General features: G+C 41.7%; 1 protein-coding gene across 8 annotated transcripts in view; it reads left to right on the top strand.

Annotated features, from left to right (window-relative positions):
• Positions 1–446: 446 nt before the first annotated feature.
• The window catches only part of epha7 (eph receptor A7), a 164,190-nt gene continuing 142,163 nt past the window's right edge, over positions 447–22,473 (top strand). For all 8 annotated transcript variants that reach the window (XR_009654045.1, XR_009654044.1, XM_060913959.1 and 5 more), the window contains exons 1-3: positions 447–704; positions 2,202–2,266; positions 3,368–4,037. Coding sequence is in view for 6 of the 8 variants with exons in the window: in XM_060913959.1 (XP_060769942.1) it covers positions 608–704; positions 2,202–2,266; positions 3,368–4,037 (832 nt within the window). In the remaining 2 variants the exon portion in view is untranslated. The remainder of the gene's footprint in view (positions 705–2,201; positions 2,267–3,367; positions 4,038–22,473) is intronic.

Raw genomic sequence — 22,473 nt, 5'->3', positions numbered from 1 at the left:
ACCGTGCCACCTCTCTGGGGCCTGTACATGAATTTTGTTTATATCCAGGTCAAAACAAACAAACAAACAAACTGTGCAGCTTATTATACAGATGGGTTACTGCTTACAGTTTAATGTCGAAGCATTTCATTTAAGTTCATAAATTTTTAAGCCATTTTATTCCACTTCTGAAAAAGTTTGAAAAGTAAGAATAATAGTAATAAAAAAAACCTCATGTAGAAGAATAAAACCACAAACACGTGTCTATAATAACGTTTCCAGTGTTTGTTTACATGTCAAAGTTTTAGTTTTCCCCTCCTCCCGTCCACCGAAATCCCGCCTCTTTCGTTCAGTCACTCCAGTTGATTGGCAGCGCTGGTGGCCCCGCCCTGTCCCCGCCCCCTCCGCCTGTATTTGACTCAGACACTCGTGTTGCTCTCTCACTCAGAGCCGGTGGCTGACTCGAGCAGCGTCGTCCATGGCAAAGCGACGGATATAAGCGCGCTCTTCCTTCCTTCCTTCTTTCCTTCCCTCCTTTTTTTTTTCTTTTTTTTTTCTTTTAAACTCTCCCCTCTGTCAATTTCTTATCTCGGACCTGCTCACGCGCAACCCGAAAGCCTGCACCATCATGCCCATCATGCCCATGCTCGGCCGCCTGTGGACTCTATTCTGCCTCCGCGCGTGCTTTTACGCGAGCGCCGGATTTGCGCAGAGCGCCAGAGAGGGTAAGTGATGATGGTGGGATGAAAAAGAGAGAAAGAAAGAGAGAGAGAGGGGGGAAACCCAAAAAACAAAAAGCAAAGTTTCAGCTTAGAGGAGAGCGTGCGTGCGTGAGTGTGAGCGCGAGTGTGAGCGTGGACACTGAGACTTGTTACTGAATGCACGCACTGCTGAGTGGCGCACACGCACCCGCGCGCATACACGCACGAACGCACGCGGTCTCGGATTCTCGCGAGCTGGATCCGGTGTTGCGGGTCTCGCACTGATGCCCATTTGGATACTGGACAAGTCGCACTAGTGCAGGAGCAGCTCGCGCGCTTCCCTTTTTTAAAAAATTATTTATTTATTTATTTATTTGCATCATGATTTTATATATATATATATATATATATATATAATATTTATTTTCTTTACCAGAAAAAAAAATCAATCATCAATACGCATATTCAGGATCCGAAATCCTGAATGTTTTTTTTTTTTTTAATTGTCGGATCAGACCCGACAATTAAAACCCTGCCACATTGTGCTCCTGTAGCACAGCAAAACTGCTTTTTTTTGGCTGTGGTTTATTTCAGGAGGTTTTTGGATCTGAGATAATGGAGATATTTATCTTGAATATCAAGATTGATGATGAGATAATAACTTGAAAAGGTCAAGCGGGTGTGCGTAAAATGCGTAAAAGGCGCACCTCAGGCTGTATGCCAAGTACGGGTATAGACATCACCTTTATTAGTAGGAGTACCATTATTTTTATTATTTCTGGGTTTTTTTTGTGTGTGTGTGTGTTTCAATTTGTCGTGCCGCAGCGCACAACCACACAACCCTCTCTCTCTCTCTCTCTCTCTCTCATAATTAATACATATATCCCATATTTCTTCAGCTCTTCGAACTCCATCAGTGCACTCAAACCTCAAGTATACCTCCAAAAAACAACCCCAACAATAATCATCTCTGAGCACCGCGTGTGCATTTTAATCATTATTATTATTATTATTATTATTATTATTATTATTGTATACAATCAGGTTGTCTTTGGTGCTAGGTGCTGAGTGTCTATCTTGCATCACGACACAACACATCACATTTTTAACCCTGTGCCTTTTGTACCTTGTTTCATCTCCGAGTGCATTTTTATTATTTATTTTTGTTCCAAGCTCATCCTCCCCCCCCAAAAAAAAAACATGCAAAAGCAAGCAAATTTCAGTGTTTTGGCTTTTGCAATCATGGCGTGTTAATTCAGCTCCTTGTTTCAGGCTCGAAGCAGAACAGCATGTTTACACATGCTCAGCCACCACACACACACACACTCCTGCACACAAGGGTCATGATTTGTTATTTCAGTCGATGTTTGAGGTTTTTTTTTTTTGTCACTGCTGCTTGTTACAGAGCCCTTGCAGCTCTTTTTGTATCTCTTTTGCTCTTAAATGGTCGTAGTGTTGCGACTGAGACATTAATTCCTGTCTGTCTTTGTGTCCCTGTGTCCGTGTCTTTCTCCCGGGCAGTGATCCTGCTGGACTCGAAGGCGCAGCAGACCGAGATGGAGTGGGTAGCGTCTCCTCCAAACGGGGTGAGTCGTCACAGCTTGAACTTGGGAGATCAGCGTGGGATTATTCCTTATCTGATCTTTCACATGCTCGTTTGATCTCTCAGGCGACTTAATATAACGACTCAAAACCGGCGACTGGATCAGAGCGTCAAAACGTGAACAAATGCAAACACGCGTACGTCGACACATCCACCAGGTCATAACACATCCATATTCCCAAACTTCCAGTGCTTTAGGAAGATTTTTTAAAGCGTACTCAAGACGCTTTTATTCAAAGCCGGAGGAGATTTTTTTTTCTTTTGATTATTTTCTACTACTTGAGTTTTGTTGAAAGCAAGAAAAAAAAAAAAAATATATATATATATATATATATATATATATATATATATATATATATATATATATATAAATAATCCTACTCCTTTGTTAAGTCCCCGCTATTTCTCTTCAGTTTATTTCAAACATCGTCTAGGCCTGTATTTCATTTGCCCAGACCTCATTTTGTACTTTGTGGTCCATATGCTTTTATAATAAACTATAATCCTCCAGCTGATCTTTGGGTTTTTTTTTCCCAAGAAGTTATTATTTATTATTATTTATTGCAGCCTAATTTTTTGTATATACATACAGTATATTATTTTGATTTCTTTTTGGCCCAGATGTTCTTACTATATTTAAAAAAAAAAAGAAGGAAAAAAAAGCTATTGTATTTCTGTTTGTTTCTCACCCTTGGAATATTTCCCCCGGATTTTTATTTTTTTTCTTTCTTATATATATATATATTTTTTTAAATGGTTATTTTTCTGCTGATTTCTTTTTGGCTGAGCCACTCTTGCTTGACCCAGTGTGTATTGAAAAGAACATACGAGATAACATTTTGTGTTTTCTTTCTTTCTTGTCTGATTATTTATTCCCGATTTCGAAAGTGAAATTCGAAAACTTTTTCGAACAGCATAAAGTATATTTTGACTGATTTAATAGATTGTAGTTTGTTTGTTTTTTCCCCCAGCAATATGTATTTAGCTTTCCATTGAAGCATGAAGCCGGGTATAATATAGATATGTGTGTGCACATGTACAGCACAGCGATTGATTTATATTTTATTTGCTTTGCCTTTTCCAGTGGGAAGAGATCAGTGGGCTGGATGAGAACTTCATCCCCATTCGCACGTATCAGGTGTGCCAGGTGATGGAACCGAATCAAAACAACTGGCTTCGGACTAACTGGATCGAAAAGGGCGATGCTCAGAGGATTTTCGTGGAGCTGAAATTCACCCTGCGGGACTGTAATAGCCTGCCTGGCGTGGTCGGGACGTGCAAGGAAACGTTCAACTTGTACTACCAGGAGACGGACGCCGAGATGGGCAGGAATATCCGCGAGAGCCAGTACACGAAAATAGACACCATCGCAGCCGACGAGAGCTTCACGCAGGGCGATCTGGGAGAGAGAAAGATGAAGCTGAACACGGAGGTGCGCATCATCGGGCCGCTCTCGCGCAGAGGCTTCTACTTGGCCTTCCAGGACGTCGGTGCGTGCATCGCTCTCGTCTCGGTCAAAGTTTACTACAAGAAGTGCTGGTCCATCATCGAGAACCTGGCCACGTTCCCGGACACAGTGACGGGATCGGAGTTTTCCTCGCTCGTCGAGGTCGAAGGGACGTGCGTCACTGACGCCGAAGAGGAGGCCGACAACTCTCCCAAGATGCACTGCAGCGCCGAGGGCGAGTGGCTTGTCCCGATCGGGAAATGTATCTGCAAAGCCGGATTTCATCAGAAAGGAGACTCGTGCGAACGTAAGTATCCGAACCGCCACTTTCTTTTCATGGGGGGGGGGCTCGTTTATGAAAGTAAGAAGCTCGTTTATTAACATCACACCAGATTGGATGACGACGGTGTAATGTACGTCAGGCATATTACGGAGCTTATTCATGGGTCTGTTTGGCAAAGGAAATTGCTCTGGTAATTATTTGACGAGTCTCAGTCCGGTACTATGGCACTTCTTTGTAAAAAAAACAAAAAAACACGGCTCCGTTTATCCATGCAGCAGAAACACGGAAACAAAGAGGCCCAGGAGTGGAAGAGAGAAATAAAGAAGCGTGATATTTGACAAGAATAATAATGAAGGATTAAATCTGGAGGCAGATATCCATGGCATAATAACGGAGGATCCAGTTAATTGTTTGATTAGCAAGCTCTTAAATTTTAGCGGTGGTTGTGTTTGGGATTGGGATTAAACGATGACTTGCACTCGAGTCTGGGTCTCTGCGCTTCTTCTTCTTCAACAACAACAACAACATGCTGTCTTTCTTTCTGTCTCCTGCTACCTGGCTCAAGGCCAAATCAATCACTCACTCACGAAATCCCCAACCCTGGAGAAAATCCAGGCCGTCACTCCGTGTCTCTCTGAATTGTCCCTGACGGAGAGGAGAAAACAAACAACAGGCACTCCATGCCGTTACAGGAAAGGAAGTCAGGGTTGATAGCATCACTTCACCTGGAAATAAAGGGAGGGGAGGGAGGGAAGACGAGGGTCACCCATTGGCGTCAGTTTTTTCCCTTCAGCCCGAGTGACTCAGAATCGCGTCACCGATGAAAGTCAAAGCGATGAAGGTTTTTGTGCGGCTTCTCAAGTGTCGCGACGATGAGCAACACTTTGTCAGAAATATCGGAGGATGGCTGAGATGGTTGCGTCGTTAAGTCAGCGTGTGAAGAGTGCTCCGCAAGTCCGTTACTCAAAGCAGAATCGGAAAAGTCAAGTCCGGAGATGTTACAACGTGACTCTGTAATTTGGCATGATGCAGGGTAATAACTGGGGAATTTACATTCCAGGCATTTAGCAGACGCTGTAATCCAGAACGACGTACAAAATACCCATGCGGGTTAGGCAGCCTTGATCAAGGGCACTTCAGCCATTCCTGCTGGTCCAGGGAATCAAACCGACAACCTTTTGGTCCCAAAGCTGCTTCTCTAACCATTCATGGCCTCCCAAGTTCTTTGCACCAAGAATGACACCCAGTATAACAGCAAACCTCCGAGGTGATCATGAACTTGATGTCAACTAAGAGCTTCGCCTTTGGTCGGAAGTGTTTGGAAAGAACAGAAGAAAGAGGAAAAACCAAACCCAACTCCTGACATGTCGGTCATTTTTAAAAACAGTGCTGCTGCGCCAAAAAAAGAAACCAATTGCCCTCCACAACATGCCCTCTACATTGTCGCGTTATGAGTTTCACTGGGCTGCCGACTCGCGCGTCGGCGATATTACAGGCGCAGTTAATCTAAATAAAATGAGCGCAGGAGTGCTGCGTCAGCGTTCCCGCTTGCAGCCATTTCTCTTGGTATTAAATTGCCCTGCTCAGTGTTTCCCCAGAGTTCGAAAAAGGCTGAGAAGAGGACCAGCGTATTTTTTCTCCTCCTCTTCAGTCTGCAGTGTCTTGGAACCGAGAAAGAGAGACGGAGAGAGATAGAGAGAGAGCCCCGCTTAATAATATCCCATCTCTGTTTCTCTTTGTCTTCCGTCTCTGACTCGGTCCAAGAGGACTTTCTGGCCCTGAGGCTTTCTAGGTTTTTTTTTTTTTTGTTTGATTTTAAACACCCCATGTTGCATTTTAATATCACCACCACATTCATTCATTCATTCATTTCCAAAGGTGCATAGGTGTAACTCGTGCATCCCGTCCGTCATGTAATTCGAAACGGGTTCCTCGGTCCACGCTGTAGGCATCCTCCCAAATGTGTGCTGTGATCTTCTCATTCATCACCTGCGCTGGAGCGGGCGGGAACCATCCGTCTTTCATTTCTCAGCCTTTCCTTTCTCGGCATCCGTCAATCTTTTTTTTTTTTTCCTGGAATAACAAGATTCAACCCGAGGCCGCCTACTGCTCGGGATCCTCAGCGCTGTCAGCGTTGAAAAGGAGCAACGCGAAAAGTTCTGGGTTTGTTTTGCCCAGGCAAAAATAGTGGTCATTCATTTGCAGTGAGCTGTTTCACCAGTGTCCATGCTGAGAAAATTGAGACACTGCGTTCCTTAACCCGAGTGAAAAGGCCCTTATAGAGGGAGAGAGAGAGACATTGCGATCTTTGTTTTCTCTCTCTCTCTGTCTTTTTTTCACGAGCAATCCTTGGAATGTGCGCGGCTCAATTTAAGCACGTCGCATAATTTCATGTCGAGCCACGAGCTGGGGAACGACTGCCAGTTGACCCATCGTGTGTGCAAAAGCAAAGCTCGACTGTTTGCCTTTTATCGATGCAACATTTGCGAAAATGCGAGCGGGGAAGCGAGGACTGCGTGGCTGTCATCTGGAAGGAGGAGATCATCCGTCTCGGCTGATCTGTCAGGGAGGTGGACAGAAGTTAGTCAGAACATGATGGATGGCTTCTTCAACCCCCAAAGGGGTGGCGAGGCAGCTTTCCGCAGAGCGAAAATAACACACAAGAACAGGGGAGCAAGGCTAGTCGAGGCTAACGCTCCTTCGGCAAGGAGGCTTCTCGCATTTTAAACGCTTCCCAGCAGGACGAGGGATGAGGGATGAGAGTGGATGTCGGCGTGAGGAGCCGGTGGTGGTGGTGGTGGGGGGGACACTTGTTTCTGAGCTGTGACATTTAACTGATTGATCAGGTGTTAACACGACGGCGGGAAACAGCCATCCACTGGCAAAGTCTAAGTGATCTCAATTATTCAAACGGAGGGAAGTTCCTCAGGAGGGACGCCGCAGGCTCCGAGGCTGTCAGGGACGGCCTCGACGCTTGACGGACGACTAAAAAAGCCGCATTCTTGCAGAGCTCGGGGTGGATTTCCGCAATGTCCTCCCTCCTCGACTAGCAGGTTTTCGCCACGCGAAGCGATGTGGTGTGCCGTGAATCCGCCAGTCCAAACTCAATATGGGTTTTCAATCTGCTTCTCAGTGGCGTGGGATTTCAATCTAAGTAGTACTAAGTAGGCCACAATATTTAAATAACACACCAGCTGTCGTAAATGTCCACAGATTTAATCCTGGCTAGCTAGCAAAGAGTTTGGCAGCCATAGCCATGGAGGTTATAAATTAACACAGCATTCAGGATCCACATCTTGTTCAAAGCAATACAGATTAATATCAGGTCATCTTATATCACATACTAGTTGAAGCTAAACAGGTTGCCAAAGGAGAGAAAATCCACATTGTTCGCTAGCTAGCAAGATGTTTCACATTGTCAGGGACTTAAACAAAACAAAGCCTGCATTCTTGCAGAGATCTGTTGATGGATTCTGCTCAGGCGCTCTGACGAGCAGGTTTTCGCCGTGTCGCACTACATGCTAACCTGCAGCGCCGCGTTTCAGACAAGTCCAACTTGGCGCGAGTTATCCATCTGCTTCTCACGGGTGTGGATTTTCAATCTATGAGCATGGAACCAGCAGCTTTTCGGGACAACGGGCGTCGTTACTCAGCGAGTTTGGCGAGGAAATTCGGAAGCGCTTGTTCATTATTGCTTGAGTAGCTACATTTTGTTTAAAAAGAGAGAGGGGGGGAAGCAAATGAGCGAGTTTATTCCCTCAGGTGAGGGAGTCGGGGGAGTGCGCTTCCTGTCCCCTCTGTGGGTTTTTGTCTTTGGGAGTGTAAACGGAGAAATTGTGAGGTTATGTAACGAGTTATTGATTTTGCTCTTAGCGGGAGATTGAGGTGCCAGGCCTACGCTCCCTTAGGAGGGAAACTCTGACAACAGGCCCTTACTGCCACTCAAACAGAGCTAAAAGCCCTCAAGCTGCTCACATATCACTTTCACCTCAGGGGTAAAGCTGCTCTTAACATACACGCATGGATGGATAGATACAGATATATACTGTATATAATATTTTTTTTTTCTAGTTTTATGACTTCAACGTTATCGAGTTCCGAACGTCCGTTTTTTTTGTTTTCCAGCACAAAATCGAATGTTACCGAAAAAAAAAAAACATGTATCTGAGTAGCATATTCCATAAGAGAGCGCTTTTCAGATGAAAAAAGAAAACGTAATGAAGGCTGCTGGATTTTGGTGCAAAATAATGAAGCGACCGCGACAGTCAAAGTGTCCAGAAGAACTGTGGCTGGTTCTGTAAGGTGCTCAGTAAAACCTCCAGCTCATTCATTTCCTTATAAAACTGCACTCACTGTACCTGAGACGACTTTTTTTTTTGGTCGTCTCACACCAAATATTGACTTTGTTTCATTTATCATACAGCATGAATTCTGACGAAGACGTGTGATCCTGTCCTCCGTATACAGACAGCAAGCAATTACAGAAAAGACAAATGGATGTGTGAAGGTGAGGGTGAGGGTGAGCGTGACGGGGAAAGTGCCCGAGCGTGCGAGTCTGTACGGAGACCGTTTAGACAGGTAAAAGACGGCTGTGTGAAAGCCAACGGGTTTGTCGTCAAGCTTCAGGAAAAAGGGCTCGAGCTTTGTGTGCGTTTGCGATGGAGATGTCAGGACGTGTTAGCATTGCCGGGGGTAGAAGAAGGTAGGGGGTCTTTGTTTTGAAGCAGAACGGGCCACGGGGGTCACTCCTCCGGCAAGCCAAAGGTCAACCGGCCACCTCATTTATCTTCCAACCTGACAGCGAGCTGTCATTGCGTTGTCCGAAACACATTGCACGCAAACATGCTCAAGCGAAGGTAATCTTCACTGACCTCGAAAGAACAAGCGATGGCGGAAAAAACAAATCATGCCGTTATCTGAGAAATGCCTGTTGTTGTTTTTTTTTGTCAGCTACTAGTGCATCTCAAAAAATTAGAATACCATGAAAAAGTTCCTTTTTTTCATAATTTAATTCAAAAAGGTAAACTTTCATATATTCTATATTCATTACATGTAAAGTGAAATATTTAAAGCCTTTTTTGTTTTAATTTTGATGATTATGGCTTATAGCTCATGAAAATCAGAAATCCAGTATCTCAAATTATTAGAATATTCCCTAAGATCAATCAAAAAAAGGATTTACAATACAGAAATGTCCAACTTCTGAAAAGTATATTCATTTATACACTCAATACTTGGTTGGGGCTCCTTTACCATGAATTACTGTATCAATGCGGTGTGGCATGGAGGTGATCAGTCTGTGGCACTGCTGAGGTGTTATTGAAGCCCAGGTTGCTTTGATAGTGGCCTTCAGCGTATCTGTATTTTCGGGTCGGGTGTTTCTCATCTTCCTCTTGACAATACCCCATAGATTCTCTATGGGGTTCAGGTCAGGCAAGTTGGGTGGCCAGTCAAACACAGTAATATCATGGTCAGCAAACCATTTGGTAGTAGTTTTGGCACTGTGGGTAGGTGCTAAGTCCTGCTGGAAAAGGAAATCAGCATCTCCAAAAAGCTCATCAGCAGATGGAAGCATGAAGTGCTCTAAAATCTCCTGGTAGATGGCTGTGTTTACTTTGGACTTGATAAAATACAGTGGACCAACACCAGCAGATGACATGGCACCCCAAATCATCACAGACTGTGGAAACTTCACACTAGGCTTCAAACACCTTGGATTCTGTGCCTCTCCACTCTTCCTCCAGACTCTAGAACCGTGTTTTCCAAATTAAATGCAAAATGTACTTTCATCTGAAAAGAGGACTTTGGACCACTGAGCAACAGTCCATTTCTTTCTCTCCTTAGCCCAGATAAGACACTTCTGACATTGTCTCTGGCTCAGGAGTAGCTTGATATTAGGAATGCGAAAGTTGTATCCCCTTTCTTGAAGATGTCTGTTCGTGATGGGTCTTGATACACGGACACCAGCCTCAGTCCACTCCTTGTGAAGCTCTTCCAAGTTCTTGAATCAACTTTTCTTGACAATCCTCTCGACTGCGGCCATCCCTGTTGCTTGTGCACCTTTTCCAGCCACCCTTTTCAGCAATGACCTTTTGTGGCTTACCCTCCTTGTGGAGGGCATCAGTGATCATCTTCTGGACAACAGTCAAGTCAGCAGTCTTCCCCATGATTGTGGTTGTGTGTACTGAACTAGACCGAGAGATACACTGTGTTCATACTGTTTTACTCAAACTCGAAATGAAATATTCTAATATTTTGAGATTTTTTAAAATGTTTTTGTACTGTATGCCATACTGATTAAAATTAAAATAGAAAAATGCTTGAAACATTTTAGTTTATGTGTAATGAGTCTATAATATATAACATTTTCACTTTCTTAAATAACTGATAGAAAATATAGAACTTTTTCACAATATTCTAATTTTTTGAGATGCACTAGTATATGATTTCGAATCGCTCTCATCATAGTGTCCATCTGTCCACTTATTTTCCTGTAGGGTTTTTGGAACAGCGCCTGAAGGATAACGATGACAGTAGACTCTGGCTGATTTGAAAGAAAATCTTTTTGAGGAATTATAATAAAATAATAATTAGTAAAAAGGACAGATAAACGTGCTCCGATCGGCGACGTGCTCGATATACTAACGCTAATATGCTGTGGACAGGGTGGCTAAATATATAATACGATAAGTCATACACCACCTGTGGTAGCACTAGCTAGCACCCTTCAGTGTTAGCGAGATAGAAAAGTGTGGCTAACAAAGTAATAGAATATTAAAAATAACACCCCTCCAGCTCTGGGAAACAGATTTTTAATATTTAACACTAGCCAGGAAAGTGTTTTTTGTCAGCTACAATTTGGCAAGAAGTAAGTAGTTGCGGTCGAGCTAGCTTGCAAACACAAAGGCAGCTGCTACCAAATGCTATGTCAAGGTTTTTTCTTTCTTTCTTAAAAGAATAAAAGAACAACGAGCCAAAAAGGAAATCTCAAATAGGCTATTTATTGATCAAGTTAGTCAAGCTAGCACCATGTTTAGCATCCACAGCTTGTCAGTTAATGTTGTCGATTTATATCATGCTACCTCTGGGGAATATTGTTTCGCACATCGCAAGCAAATGTTTAAAATGCCTTCCTCTTTTAGTCTTATTTTGTGGCGACGTACTGTATAGGATCCTAAAGTACCTATGGTGTTTTAAAAGAGTCTCCTTAAAAAAAAAAAGGAGCAATTAGCACAAAGTTTTGTTTGTTTGTTTAGCGCTGACCGCTAGCTAGCTTCTTAGCAAACATTTGAAATCTTGTCAGTTCCTCTGGGTATCAGTTCTAACGGTGCGTTTCTTTTACCTTGGAAGTCGGAGCTGGGAATGACGTCACACCCGAGTTGACCAAGTTCCAGTACAAGAAGTCGTCAGCTCAAGATGGACACCATTTATTAGCCATTGTTAGCAATACCAGTTGATATTTTGGGTATTTTGTGCAGACGAAATAGATAGACAAAATAGAAGCTGGACAGTCTGTGTGTGTGTGACTGATTTAATGAGACATAAATATGATAGAAGCGCTAATAAACAGTATATTACTATAACGTTTTACTGTTCTTGGGCCAGGCAGCCATTTTGGATTTTGAGGATGTGGTTAGTGATTTTCCAAGTTGGAAATCCGACTTCAAGGGTGTTCAAGTTGAAATTTCCGGCTTAGACCTAGGAAATTTCGACATCCTAGTTCAAATGCACTATTGGTGCCAGTGGCGTATTTGTTTTTCAACAGTGTAGTAAATAGAGGATATTACACGGTTGTGCGAAGATATGAAAGTTTATCTTCGAATGTTGAACATATTCACAATTGATATATCTGATATCCCACTTAATGCCAGCCAATATTATTTAATTATTATTTAAATATTGTTAGCATTTCGCTTATCCTACGTGTATTATGTCACTCTACCCAATGGAGAATGAGCGTGGAAAATGGTTTACGATATTGCACGGTTGTCAAAACAACATGATGTCACACGTCGGAGAGGTAAAACGTCCGCCCTAGCGAGCGCCTGGGACAATTTGTAAACAAACATGGCTGTCGGGTTTGCTTCGTTAAATCCAGAAGATTTTGAGAGAGTTTTGAAAGAGAAAGACGTGTTGAACACCTGAAAGGAATGTATTATAATAATAATAATAATAATAATAAAGATAATTTTGACTGGCTTTTTTTCGCAGTGTATATATCTTCGAGTCATTCAATATCACGCTAGCTGAATGGAAATAAATATATGTTATTTACCAGCTGGGAGGTCCGTATCGTGAAATACCGTGACCGAGGTCTTGAAAGTACTGAGCGAGGCCCTCTGGGCCGAGGTCACGGTATTTCACCATACGGACCGACCTTAAGCTGGTAAATAATTTTTTTTTTTTCTTTACCAAATTCTAACAGAAAACGAGAGCGCCCGAAAGGGAAAACCGAGCCGAGCCGCCATTTTGAATCCTCATTCACGGCTGTAATGCAAATGGCTTCCTCCTCGGTATACAAGTGCACTTCCATGGCAGGAAGAAAATTACATTTTGCCGCCTATGTAGTCCCCTATTTATACAAAATTGAGTCATTCAGGATTCAGTCATGTTTTTGCTCGGCGTTAGCAACAGTTACAGGTTTTTAGCTTTCTCGTGAAGTGTTTTCTTTTATTTCTTCTTCCTCAGGGTAGTAAAACTCCATTTCGCTATGAACACTGTCGTTATCTCTATCCATGCTGTAAAATTAATGCTATTATGCTGAGAAATGCTGGCAAAAATGTATAAGATTTTTGATAAAAATCTTATAAATAAATCTTATAAAAAAGATAAATGTTGACAAAAATTGCTACTATGTTTGTTGTTGTTGTGAACGAGCGAGTTGCCAGAGGTCCGTAATCAGGGTCCGTACCGTAGGATACGGACCCGCTCGCCAGCCAATCAGAGCGCAGGATTTGATGGAAACCGGACCGCGAAAAAAATAAATCTGATATACAGTACCACGGAAAAAAAAAAGCCAGCCAATATCATTTAAATATGTCACTCAGATCAGCGAGTTTTTCAAAACGAGAAGATAAACTTCATACCTTCAAGCCAACGTTTGTAATTTTTCTTTTTATTCTACAGACACAAACAAAAAGTCCCCAAATGCATCAAAACAATTCATCGATTTCCTCACTCTGTCTCGTACGTTTCTATGTCCCGGATGGAGGTCGTATGAAAAATACGAGTGGCGTATTTTCCCAGTAAAACACTCGTGTCTTTATAATGTATGTTTTGCTTAAAATGTTTAGCCTCGACACTACCTATACAGTCCACGAAAATATTTTGAAATGCTAGCTTTGTGAATCAAACATTAGAGTAACACAGTAATAAGCAGCACAAAATAGTGTCGTAAAGCGACGGCACTTGTTCTGAGGAACTTTAGCATTTTCTGCTAGCTAGCTAGCTAGGAAAACGCTTAGCATCCACAGCTTGTGCCTTGCCTGTGATGACGTATGCTGTATAAAATACTAAATATTCACGGTGTATTTTAAACAGTATAATGACATAGTACTAAACCGTCATTAAATAGCAGTAAATAATGGCGCCTGTGTGACAAATTGTTAGGATTCAGTGCTAGCAAAACATTTAGATTAGATTAGATTCACTTTATTCATCCCACATCGGGGAAATTCACGTGTTACAGTACCAAGAAAATGTCAAACAGATAACAAATAAAACTGAAATAAAAAATTGGACAAATGAAGGATTAAATACAGAGGCCTATTTGCATTATCTGCTGTGAAAAAGTATAGAAAAATTGCCTTATTGAGAGGCTCGGAAAAATTGCACATTACAGGTAGACTCTGTATATATACACATATATACATAAATAATAGGGCTGTCGAAGTTAACGCGATAATAACGCGTTAACGCAATCTCAATTTATCGCGATTAAAAAAAATAGTGCCGTTAACACAAATTCTAATTTGGCCCTGCGAGTCACCCGTAGTTCCTGTTGAGGCTTGTCGCGCGCTGCTTCAATAAGAGTAAGTGTGAGTGATGGAGAAAGGTCTGTTAAACGGGAAGTTTCATTTCAAAAGTAGAGTGTGATTAAGCATAGACATATAAACATAGACGCCGCCTTCTGCGTAGAATCATACGTCATCCTCGCCGCCATATTGGATGTGGCAAAGTGGAAATTTTTCAGCCGTCTCTGGTATAGCGTCTAGACAGTAGCCGAGAATAAAGATGCCTCATTCATGTGTTGCGTTTAACTGTACCAACAGGTTTACCGTCCAAACGAGATCACATGGGATTACTTTTCACAGGTCAGGCTTTCGTCTAAACGGGGGAACAGGGGCGCTGCGCCCTCTTACTCTCGGCGTGCGCCCCCTTACCGACTCCGTGAAAACATCCCAGCAACACTACGTGACAATGTGTCTGATCATCAAATACGTTATAATTGCTCCAAAAATATTCCAATCATAGTAGATACACCACCAGACGGTGCAAAAACAATCCGAATTGGCGTTTTCCAGACTGAGGCGCCATGTTGTTTACTTGTTGCGGCTGCTCTCGCGAGATTTGACATGGGTTACATACAAGGTCAGCTGACTTGTAGAGCGAGATTTCTCGAGACTGAATGACCTTTCACCCACCGGCGCGGGAGCTTTTGACAGAAGTAGTTTGCGAGTTGTTTTTGTTGACACTTGGGCATTTAAAGATGTCATCCCGCGGGATGAAGCGGAAGAAAGCCAAAGACTGTCCGGGGCAGAAGAAGATTACTTCTTTCTTTTTCAATGTTGACAGACAATTTGTTACAATTTCCCTCTCAGATAGCCTCAGAATGTCCCATTGGAGCATTTTTCAAAGGCTTTGCATGGCGGGGGGGGACAACCGGCACCATCCCCCCCCCAGCCATTCCAAGGTGACTTCCGTGATGAAAGCTACTCAAATTTGGTTGAAGTCAATCTATGGCCCATAAATTCCAGAACAAATTTAAAATGTTATGCATTTATTTCATGGACATTATACAGCTCCTTAGTATAGCCAACATTTTTTTCATTTCTAACTACATTTTCATACAAAAAAAAACAGGAGTGACTTCCGTGACAGCTACATCCTCAAAAATATTGACTAAAGAAATGTTTTATCCAGTTCGTAGCCTTCTGGGAGAGATGTACCATTTGTCTCACACAGTATACCAGGGGGAAGTCTAGAGATTCCTAAATTAAGCAAGCCATCATAAATTAGTAAATTGCTGACCTTGAAGAGCACTGGAAGTCTGTGACTTCCGTGACCGAAAAAATGTGACTTCCATGATGAGTACCTCCACCAGTATGAAACAAAGTGCAAAAGTTGTATCTATTTATTATTATTTATTTTTAAACTCCCACATAACAATGCACAGAATAAAGTGGTCCTTAGTTCAACTTGGTGAACAAAGTTTTCCAAAATGTTATCAGCTGCAGATCCTTCGGTTTGTATGCAAGATAAAATGTCTTTATTCAAAGTCTTTATTCACTGCATTGGCATCTTTGGAGGGTGCTCCAAGGGGTGTGTCTTTCATCGTCATGGTAACAGTACTGGAGTGACCTGTCCCTGTGATTTTTCATATATATTAACTTCAGATATATATCTTTGTAATGAGCTGCAGTTTTTAACACCTGGTGAGATTTGAAAAAATGACTATGATGTGTAGGTTAGCTTGGAATGGCTGCCCCGCTTCGCTCCCTCGCCATGGTGAGCGCCCTCATACTAAATTTTTCTAGAAAAAACCCTGCAGGTGAGACTGGAAAAATACTTTTCATTGTATTTGGTCATTATAACGTAATTTTACGAACAGATTTTTCTGACTTTGTGGCTAATATGAAGTCTCGCGCATAATAGCCGCTCGGTGAAACCTGTCTCCAAACAACGAAGTATTTCCTTCGTAACTACGCTGATAACACTTTGTGTTTTTGTCGAACCTTGGAGCTTTGTATTCATTCTGAAGGTTTATTGTTATTAATATTGAATAAAAAGTAACTGGGATACATCATTGTTAATTATCATTCAAATTTTAGGTAAATTATTTTAATTTGCATCTTATACGGATTTTATAAGGGAAATACGGATTTTGGAGGTTGGTTATACAGGTTTGATTGACCAAAGGTTGACATGTATGTTTAAAACCATCACATTAAAAGTTATGTATGTTGTTTTGATGCCTGTTTGTTTTCCAAATATATACGTGTGTGTGTTAATGGGTGAATAAAAGGCCTCGAGTTAAATATTATTGTAGAAAGGGGCTTTATGAAGTTCAGTCCATTTACTTGCATTGGTTTACGTGGAAGATTTGCCACATCCAATATGGCGGACACTCTGACGTATCCCAGCAATGGGGCCACCAGCTCAATGCGGCGTCTATGTTTATATGTCTATGGTGATTGAGTTGGTTTTGGTATGCACTTATACTTTTGCAAAGTGAGATGTCAGTATGCTGTAGCACTGTGATAGGACACTAAATGTCTTTATTGAAGTCCAACTGCAATTTATTTTTGTTTGCACAGCACTGTGAAGTCCTACAGGCTGTGACTGAATACAACTCCAGCACAATTGAAGTTTTATTTCATTTTTATTTTCTTTTGTCACACATGTCTGAACTGAGACACAGTAGTATGTGACTACATGTTTTATATTTGAGACTACAGCTCCCTAATCCATCACAAAATCCAATTTTGTGTTTTGTATGTTCAGTACTGCCTAGTATGTGAGTGAATAAACTCCCTTACCATTTTCTCTTGTCCCAGCAGTTTTTAACAAGTACTTTTAGCATAAAATGTGTTCACTATTTTAATTGTAACATTTCACTTTAAAAGCCTTATTCATTTACATGGATTTAAAAAAATGCGATTAATCGCGATTAACTATATGAAATTCTGAGATTAATCGCGATTAATTTTTTTAATTGTTTGACAGCCCTAATAAATAATTTTATATATATATATATATATATATATATATATATATATATATATATATATATATAGGGCGGCACGGTGGTGTAGTGGTTAGCGCTGTCGCCTCACAGCAAGAAGGTCCGGGTTCGAGCCCCGTGGCCGGCAAGGGCCTTTCTGTGGGGAGTTTGCATGTTCTCCCCGTGTCTGCGTGGGTTTCCTCCGGGTGCTCCGGTTTCCCCCACAGTCCAAAGACATGCAGGTTAGGTTAACTGGTGACTCTAAATTGACCGTAGGTGTGAATGTGAGTGTGAATGGTTGTCTGTGTCTATGTGTCAGCCCTGTGATGACCTGGCGACTTGTCCAGGGTGTACCCCGCCTTTCGCCCGTAGTCAGTTGGGATAGGCTCCAGCTTGCCTGCGACCCTGTAGAAGGATAAAGCGGCTAGAGATAATGAGATGAGATGATATATATATAATTTAAGTATGCATAAACATAGTTTAGGGCCTATATTATTGCACATAATAATTGCATCGATGAGAGATGGCAGAGGTAGTAGTGGTGAAGTAGTGCAAATTAAACGACAAACAGGTTATTGGTGCTACGTTACAAGTTGTGGGTGTTATACAGTCTGACAGCAGTAGGTATGAATGACCTGCGGTATCTCTCCTTCTTACACCGTGGGTGTAGCAGTCTACTACTAAACGAGCTGCTTAAAGCCCCCACAGCCTCATGTAGGGGGTGAGAGGGATTATCCATGATTGAGGTCAGCTTGGCTAACATCCTCCTCTCACCCACCTCCTCAATGGAGTCCAGAGGACAGTCCAAGACTGAGCCAGCCCTTCTGACCAGTTTATTAAGTTTCTTCCTGTCCCTCTCTGAACTTCCACAGCCCCAGCAGACCACAGCGTAGAAAATCGCTGATGCTTCCACAGAATCATAAAAAGTCCTAAGCAGTGTCCTGCACACACCAAAAGACCTCAGTCTTCTCAAGAGGTGGAGGCGACTTTGGCCCTTCTTGTACAGGACATCTGTGTTGTTAGTCCAGTCCAGTTTGTTGTTGAGGTGAACGCCCAGGTATTTGTACTCCTCCATGATCTCGATGTCCAAACGATTTCTTGATTTCTTAGCCACAGCGAATCCCTGCCTTTAGCTATGCACGTAACAGTTCCTCTGGTGAATTTAAAGATGTATAATAGTCCACAAGTTTGACTTGGCTTGTTCCTAGATGGAACGAATGCGATTTATACATAGAGACGATTTATTGAGGAAAAATAAGCGATAATAATGTAGCATCCAGTGCTCCTTTGACTAGCTGAGACAAGTATCCAAAACATTCGGTGATGGAGGTACACAAATCGCATTAACACAAAATACGCCCAACAATTGGACGGAAATATGCCCGCATTTTCTCTCTCTCTCTCTCTCGCTCACACACACACACACACACACACACACACACACACACACACACACACACACACACACACACACACACTAAATGATAAATGCACTCTAAATCACTTCCCATCTTCGACAGAATTATGTAATGCTTTTCACTGATAAAGTACATCTTAATGTCAGCGAAACCTTGCATGAATGAAGAAGAGCATTAGGTTACGGTTTTCCATGTCGTGATGATTAATGATCCGAAACAACGGGCTTTTTATGACTCCGGTGCATTAGTGTTTACGCAATCGATATTTCCTTTCAAATGCCTTTTAGTGAACTTGCAGTGTTTTCAATTTATTTTGTTCATTTTATTAAGGTTGTTTCTCCCCACTGCTTAAATCACAGCATGCGACACGTCCTTGTGCATATTTAAGCATTTACCTTAATAAAATGGAAATGTTTTTTTTTTTCCTCCCTTTGGAAATAGATGGTATTTTTTTTTTTTAATGAAAAATTGAGCTTTGAAGCCGTCATTACGGAAGCGGGATTAGCAAAACATCACGGGAGGGGAAAAAAAGGCACGTTTGTGCGTAATCAGACTCCTCAGTTATCTTTATTTACACATCAGTGCCACCTCGGTGAAAAAAAAGAAAGGGTTTTTGTTGTCGTTCATGAAGAAACCTCACTCCTAACAGAGCATTTCTCATTTTGTACTGTATGTTTAGGAGAGCGACTCAATTTTTAATGGATTTGTGATTAAAGGAGCCTTTGTGTGTTGTGGTTTTGGGAAAATAACAAACACTCCGAAGCGTCAAGTTTGAACATGTTGCGTGTAATGTAAATGAGGAATAGAGAAAACGAAGAACATTTAGAAAGTACACGAATAAGGACAAAAATTGAGATGTTGCGGCAAAAAAAAAAAAAATTGTGACAATTGTTTTGACCATATGTACTGTAAGTTTCTGCGATAATCATAACTCTTGTTATGATCCAACCCATTCACACTGAGCATCCTTTCAGCACTTTACAGCATTCAGCATACAGCCGTAGAAGAGTAACGATTCGTAGTCCTTCTATCCGAGGGCAGTGTTTCTTTTTGACGATGTTTTTTTTTTTTTTTTTTCCCGTTCCGTCACCGTCTCTGGTTTGCTCATTAGCGAACTACGTCGACGTCCTGATTGTTCTGTTTTGCGACAACGTCTGCTGTGAAAAGTTGCGTAAAAATAACCCCGAGTTGGTTCGCTGATCAGAATATGGCAGGATTGTCTGATCGAAGTGAACAAATAAATAATCCAGTCCACGAGCTTTTCCTTCCCCACAGCACTTTGTTGATGATAATTTAATGTACAGAAGCGGCACTGAGACACAAAACCGTGCTTGTTGAGCGAGTTGATTATTGTTATCAATAAACGTGCGAGTTTATTTGCACTGTAGCTCCGACCGGATCTGGGAATTTCATTCGGGTGCTGATCGATTGGCCTCCAGACCGCTTGCAGGGAGAGATGGGCAAATGTGTGTGTCTATATGTGTGTGTGTGTGTGTGTGTGTGTGTGTGTGTGAGAGAGAGGGAATGGAATAGTGAGCCATGGAGTACAACCCCGATTCCAAAAAAGTTGGGACAAAGAACAAATTGTAAATAAAAACGGAATGAAATAATTTACAAATCTCAAAAACTGATATTGTATTCACAGTAGAATATAGACAACATATCAAATGTCGAAAGTGAGACATTTTGAAATTTCATGCCAAATATTGGCTCATTTGAAATTTCATGACAGCAACACATCTCAAAAAAGTTGGGACAGGGGCAATAAGAGGCTGGAAAAGTTAAAGGTACAAAAAAGGAACAGCTGGAGGACCAAATTGCAACTCATTAGGTCAATTGGCAATAGGTCATTAACATGACTGGGTATAAAAAGAGCATCTTGGAGTGGCAGCGGCTCTCAGAAGTAAAGATGGGAAGAGGATCACCAATCCCCCTAATTCTGCGCCGACAAATAGTGGAGCAATATCAGAAAGGAGTTCGACAGTGTAAAATTGCAAAGAGTTTGAACATATCATCATCTACAGTGCATAATATCATCAAAAGATTCAGAGAATCTGGAAGAATCTCTGTGCGTAAGGGTCAAGGCCGGAAAACCATACTGGGTGCCCGTGATCTTCGGGCCCTTAGACGGCACTGCATCACATACAGGCATGCTTCTGTATTGGAAATCACAAAATGGGCTCAGGAATATTTCCAGAGAACATTATCTGTGAACACAATTCACCGTGCCATCCGCCGTTGCCAGCTAAAACTCTATAGTTCAAAGAAGAAGCCGTATCTAAACATGATCCAGAAGCGCAGACGTCTTCTCTTGGCCAAGGCTCATTTAAAATGGATTGTGGCAAAGTGGAAAACTGTTCTGTGGTCAGACGAATCAAAATTTGAAGTTCTTTATGGAAATCAGGGACGCCGTGTCATTCGGACTAAAGAGGAGAAGGACGACCCGAGTTGTTATCAGCGCTCAGTTCAGAAGCCTGCATCTCTGATGGTATGGGGTTGCATTAGAGCGTGTGGCATGGGCAGCTTACACATCTGGAAAGACACCATCAATGCTGAAAGGTATATCCAGGTTCTAGAGCAACATATGCTCCCATCCAGACGGCGTCTCTTTCAGGGAAGACCTTGCATTTTCCAACATGACAATGCCAAACCACATACCGCATCAATTACAGCATCATGGCTGCGTAGACGAAGGGTCCGGGTACTGAACTGGCCAGCCTGCAGTCCAGATCTTTCACCCATAGAAAACATTTGGCGCATCATAAAACGGAAGATACGACAAAAAAGACCTAAGACAGTTGAGCAACTAGAATCCTACATTAGACAAGAATGGGTTAACATTCCTATCCCTAAACTTGAGCAACTTGTCTCCTCAGTCCCCAGACGTTTACAGACTGTTGTAAAGAGAAAAGGGGATGTCTCACAGTGGTAAACATGGCCTTGTCCCAACTTTTTTGAGATGTGTTGTTGTCATGAAATTTAAAATCACCTAATTTTTCTCTTGAAATGATACATTTTCTCAGTTTAAACATTTGATATGTCATCTATGTTCTATTCTGAATAAAATATGGAATTTTGAAACTTCCACATCATTGCATTCCATTTTTATTTACAATTTGTACTTTGTCCCAACTTTTTTGGAATCGTGGTTGTATGTGTGTCACTATAATGATAGTTTGTCAGTCTTTTTTGGCTTAATCACCTCTGGAACAGCTGTAAATTCCCACAAGCTGTGTGTGTGGTGTATGTAGCTCCGTGCTGATAATGCATGATCTTCAAGCTGATTAGTTACAGTCAAAGAGCCATTGGCTGTCCAGACCTTTGGGCTCATCTCGCTTTTATTATACGCTGAAAACTGGCAACCCTTTCTCATCTAACACATTTCATCCCTCGTTCTTCCTCCCTCACTTAATTTCTCTGATCAATAGGTTGTTTTTTTTTTTTTTAGTCCTTTAAATACAAAGCCAACACGTATTTAAAGGCAGGGTAGGTCATTTTTAAGAAATATTTTTTGTTTTACTCTATGTCTCTTTCTGTAATTCTCTTTAAATCCTGACAGCAATGAATAAGTCAAATGCTCTGACAAAAAAAAAAAAAAAATTGCAGATATTTCACAAAAGCTAGCAAGCTGGTCAATAGCTAAGGACCAACAGAACCCTTGTTTCCGTTAACCTGCTGAATACGCAATTTGAAACTGCGAAAAAACAAAAACAAAAAAATGAGTAACGTGAATTTCGGAAAAGCAAGCATGCAAGTATCGCAAAAAATGTTTTCGAGCTCATGGTTACGATCTGAAAAAGCAGTATTTCACAACCGTGAACCAGAAAACTATTTTTCGCATTTAAGTCCGATGGCATGAAAAGCAAACGGCAAAGCTATGTTTCTGAAAAAAAAGTGCTATCGAGAGATAGTCGTGTTTTGTGTAAATTGTAAAAATCTTGATTATATTTTTTGCGCAAACTTTCAACGGAAGCCAGGCTACGAGCCCGTTCGTTGTTTACGTACATTTATGGTAATGTTAGGCATTTTCTTCCTGTGAATGAGGTAGTTGGATAATATGATGATGCGCGACGTTTCTCTCCACAGCAGTACGAGGCCA

Source organism: Neoarius graeffei, chromosome 2, assembly GCF_027579695.1.
Source record: "Neoarius graeffei isolate fNeoGra1 chromosome 2, fNeoGra1.pri, whole genome shotgun sequence".
In the NCBI taxonomy this organism is placed as follows: domain Eukaryota; kingdom Metazoa; phylum Chordata; class Actinopteri; order Siluriformes; family Ariidae; genus Neoarius; species Neoarius graeffei.
The sequence above is the reverse complement of the archived record's forward strand: the minus strand, read 5'-3'. Positions and strand labels throughout refer to the sequence as shown.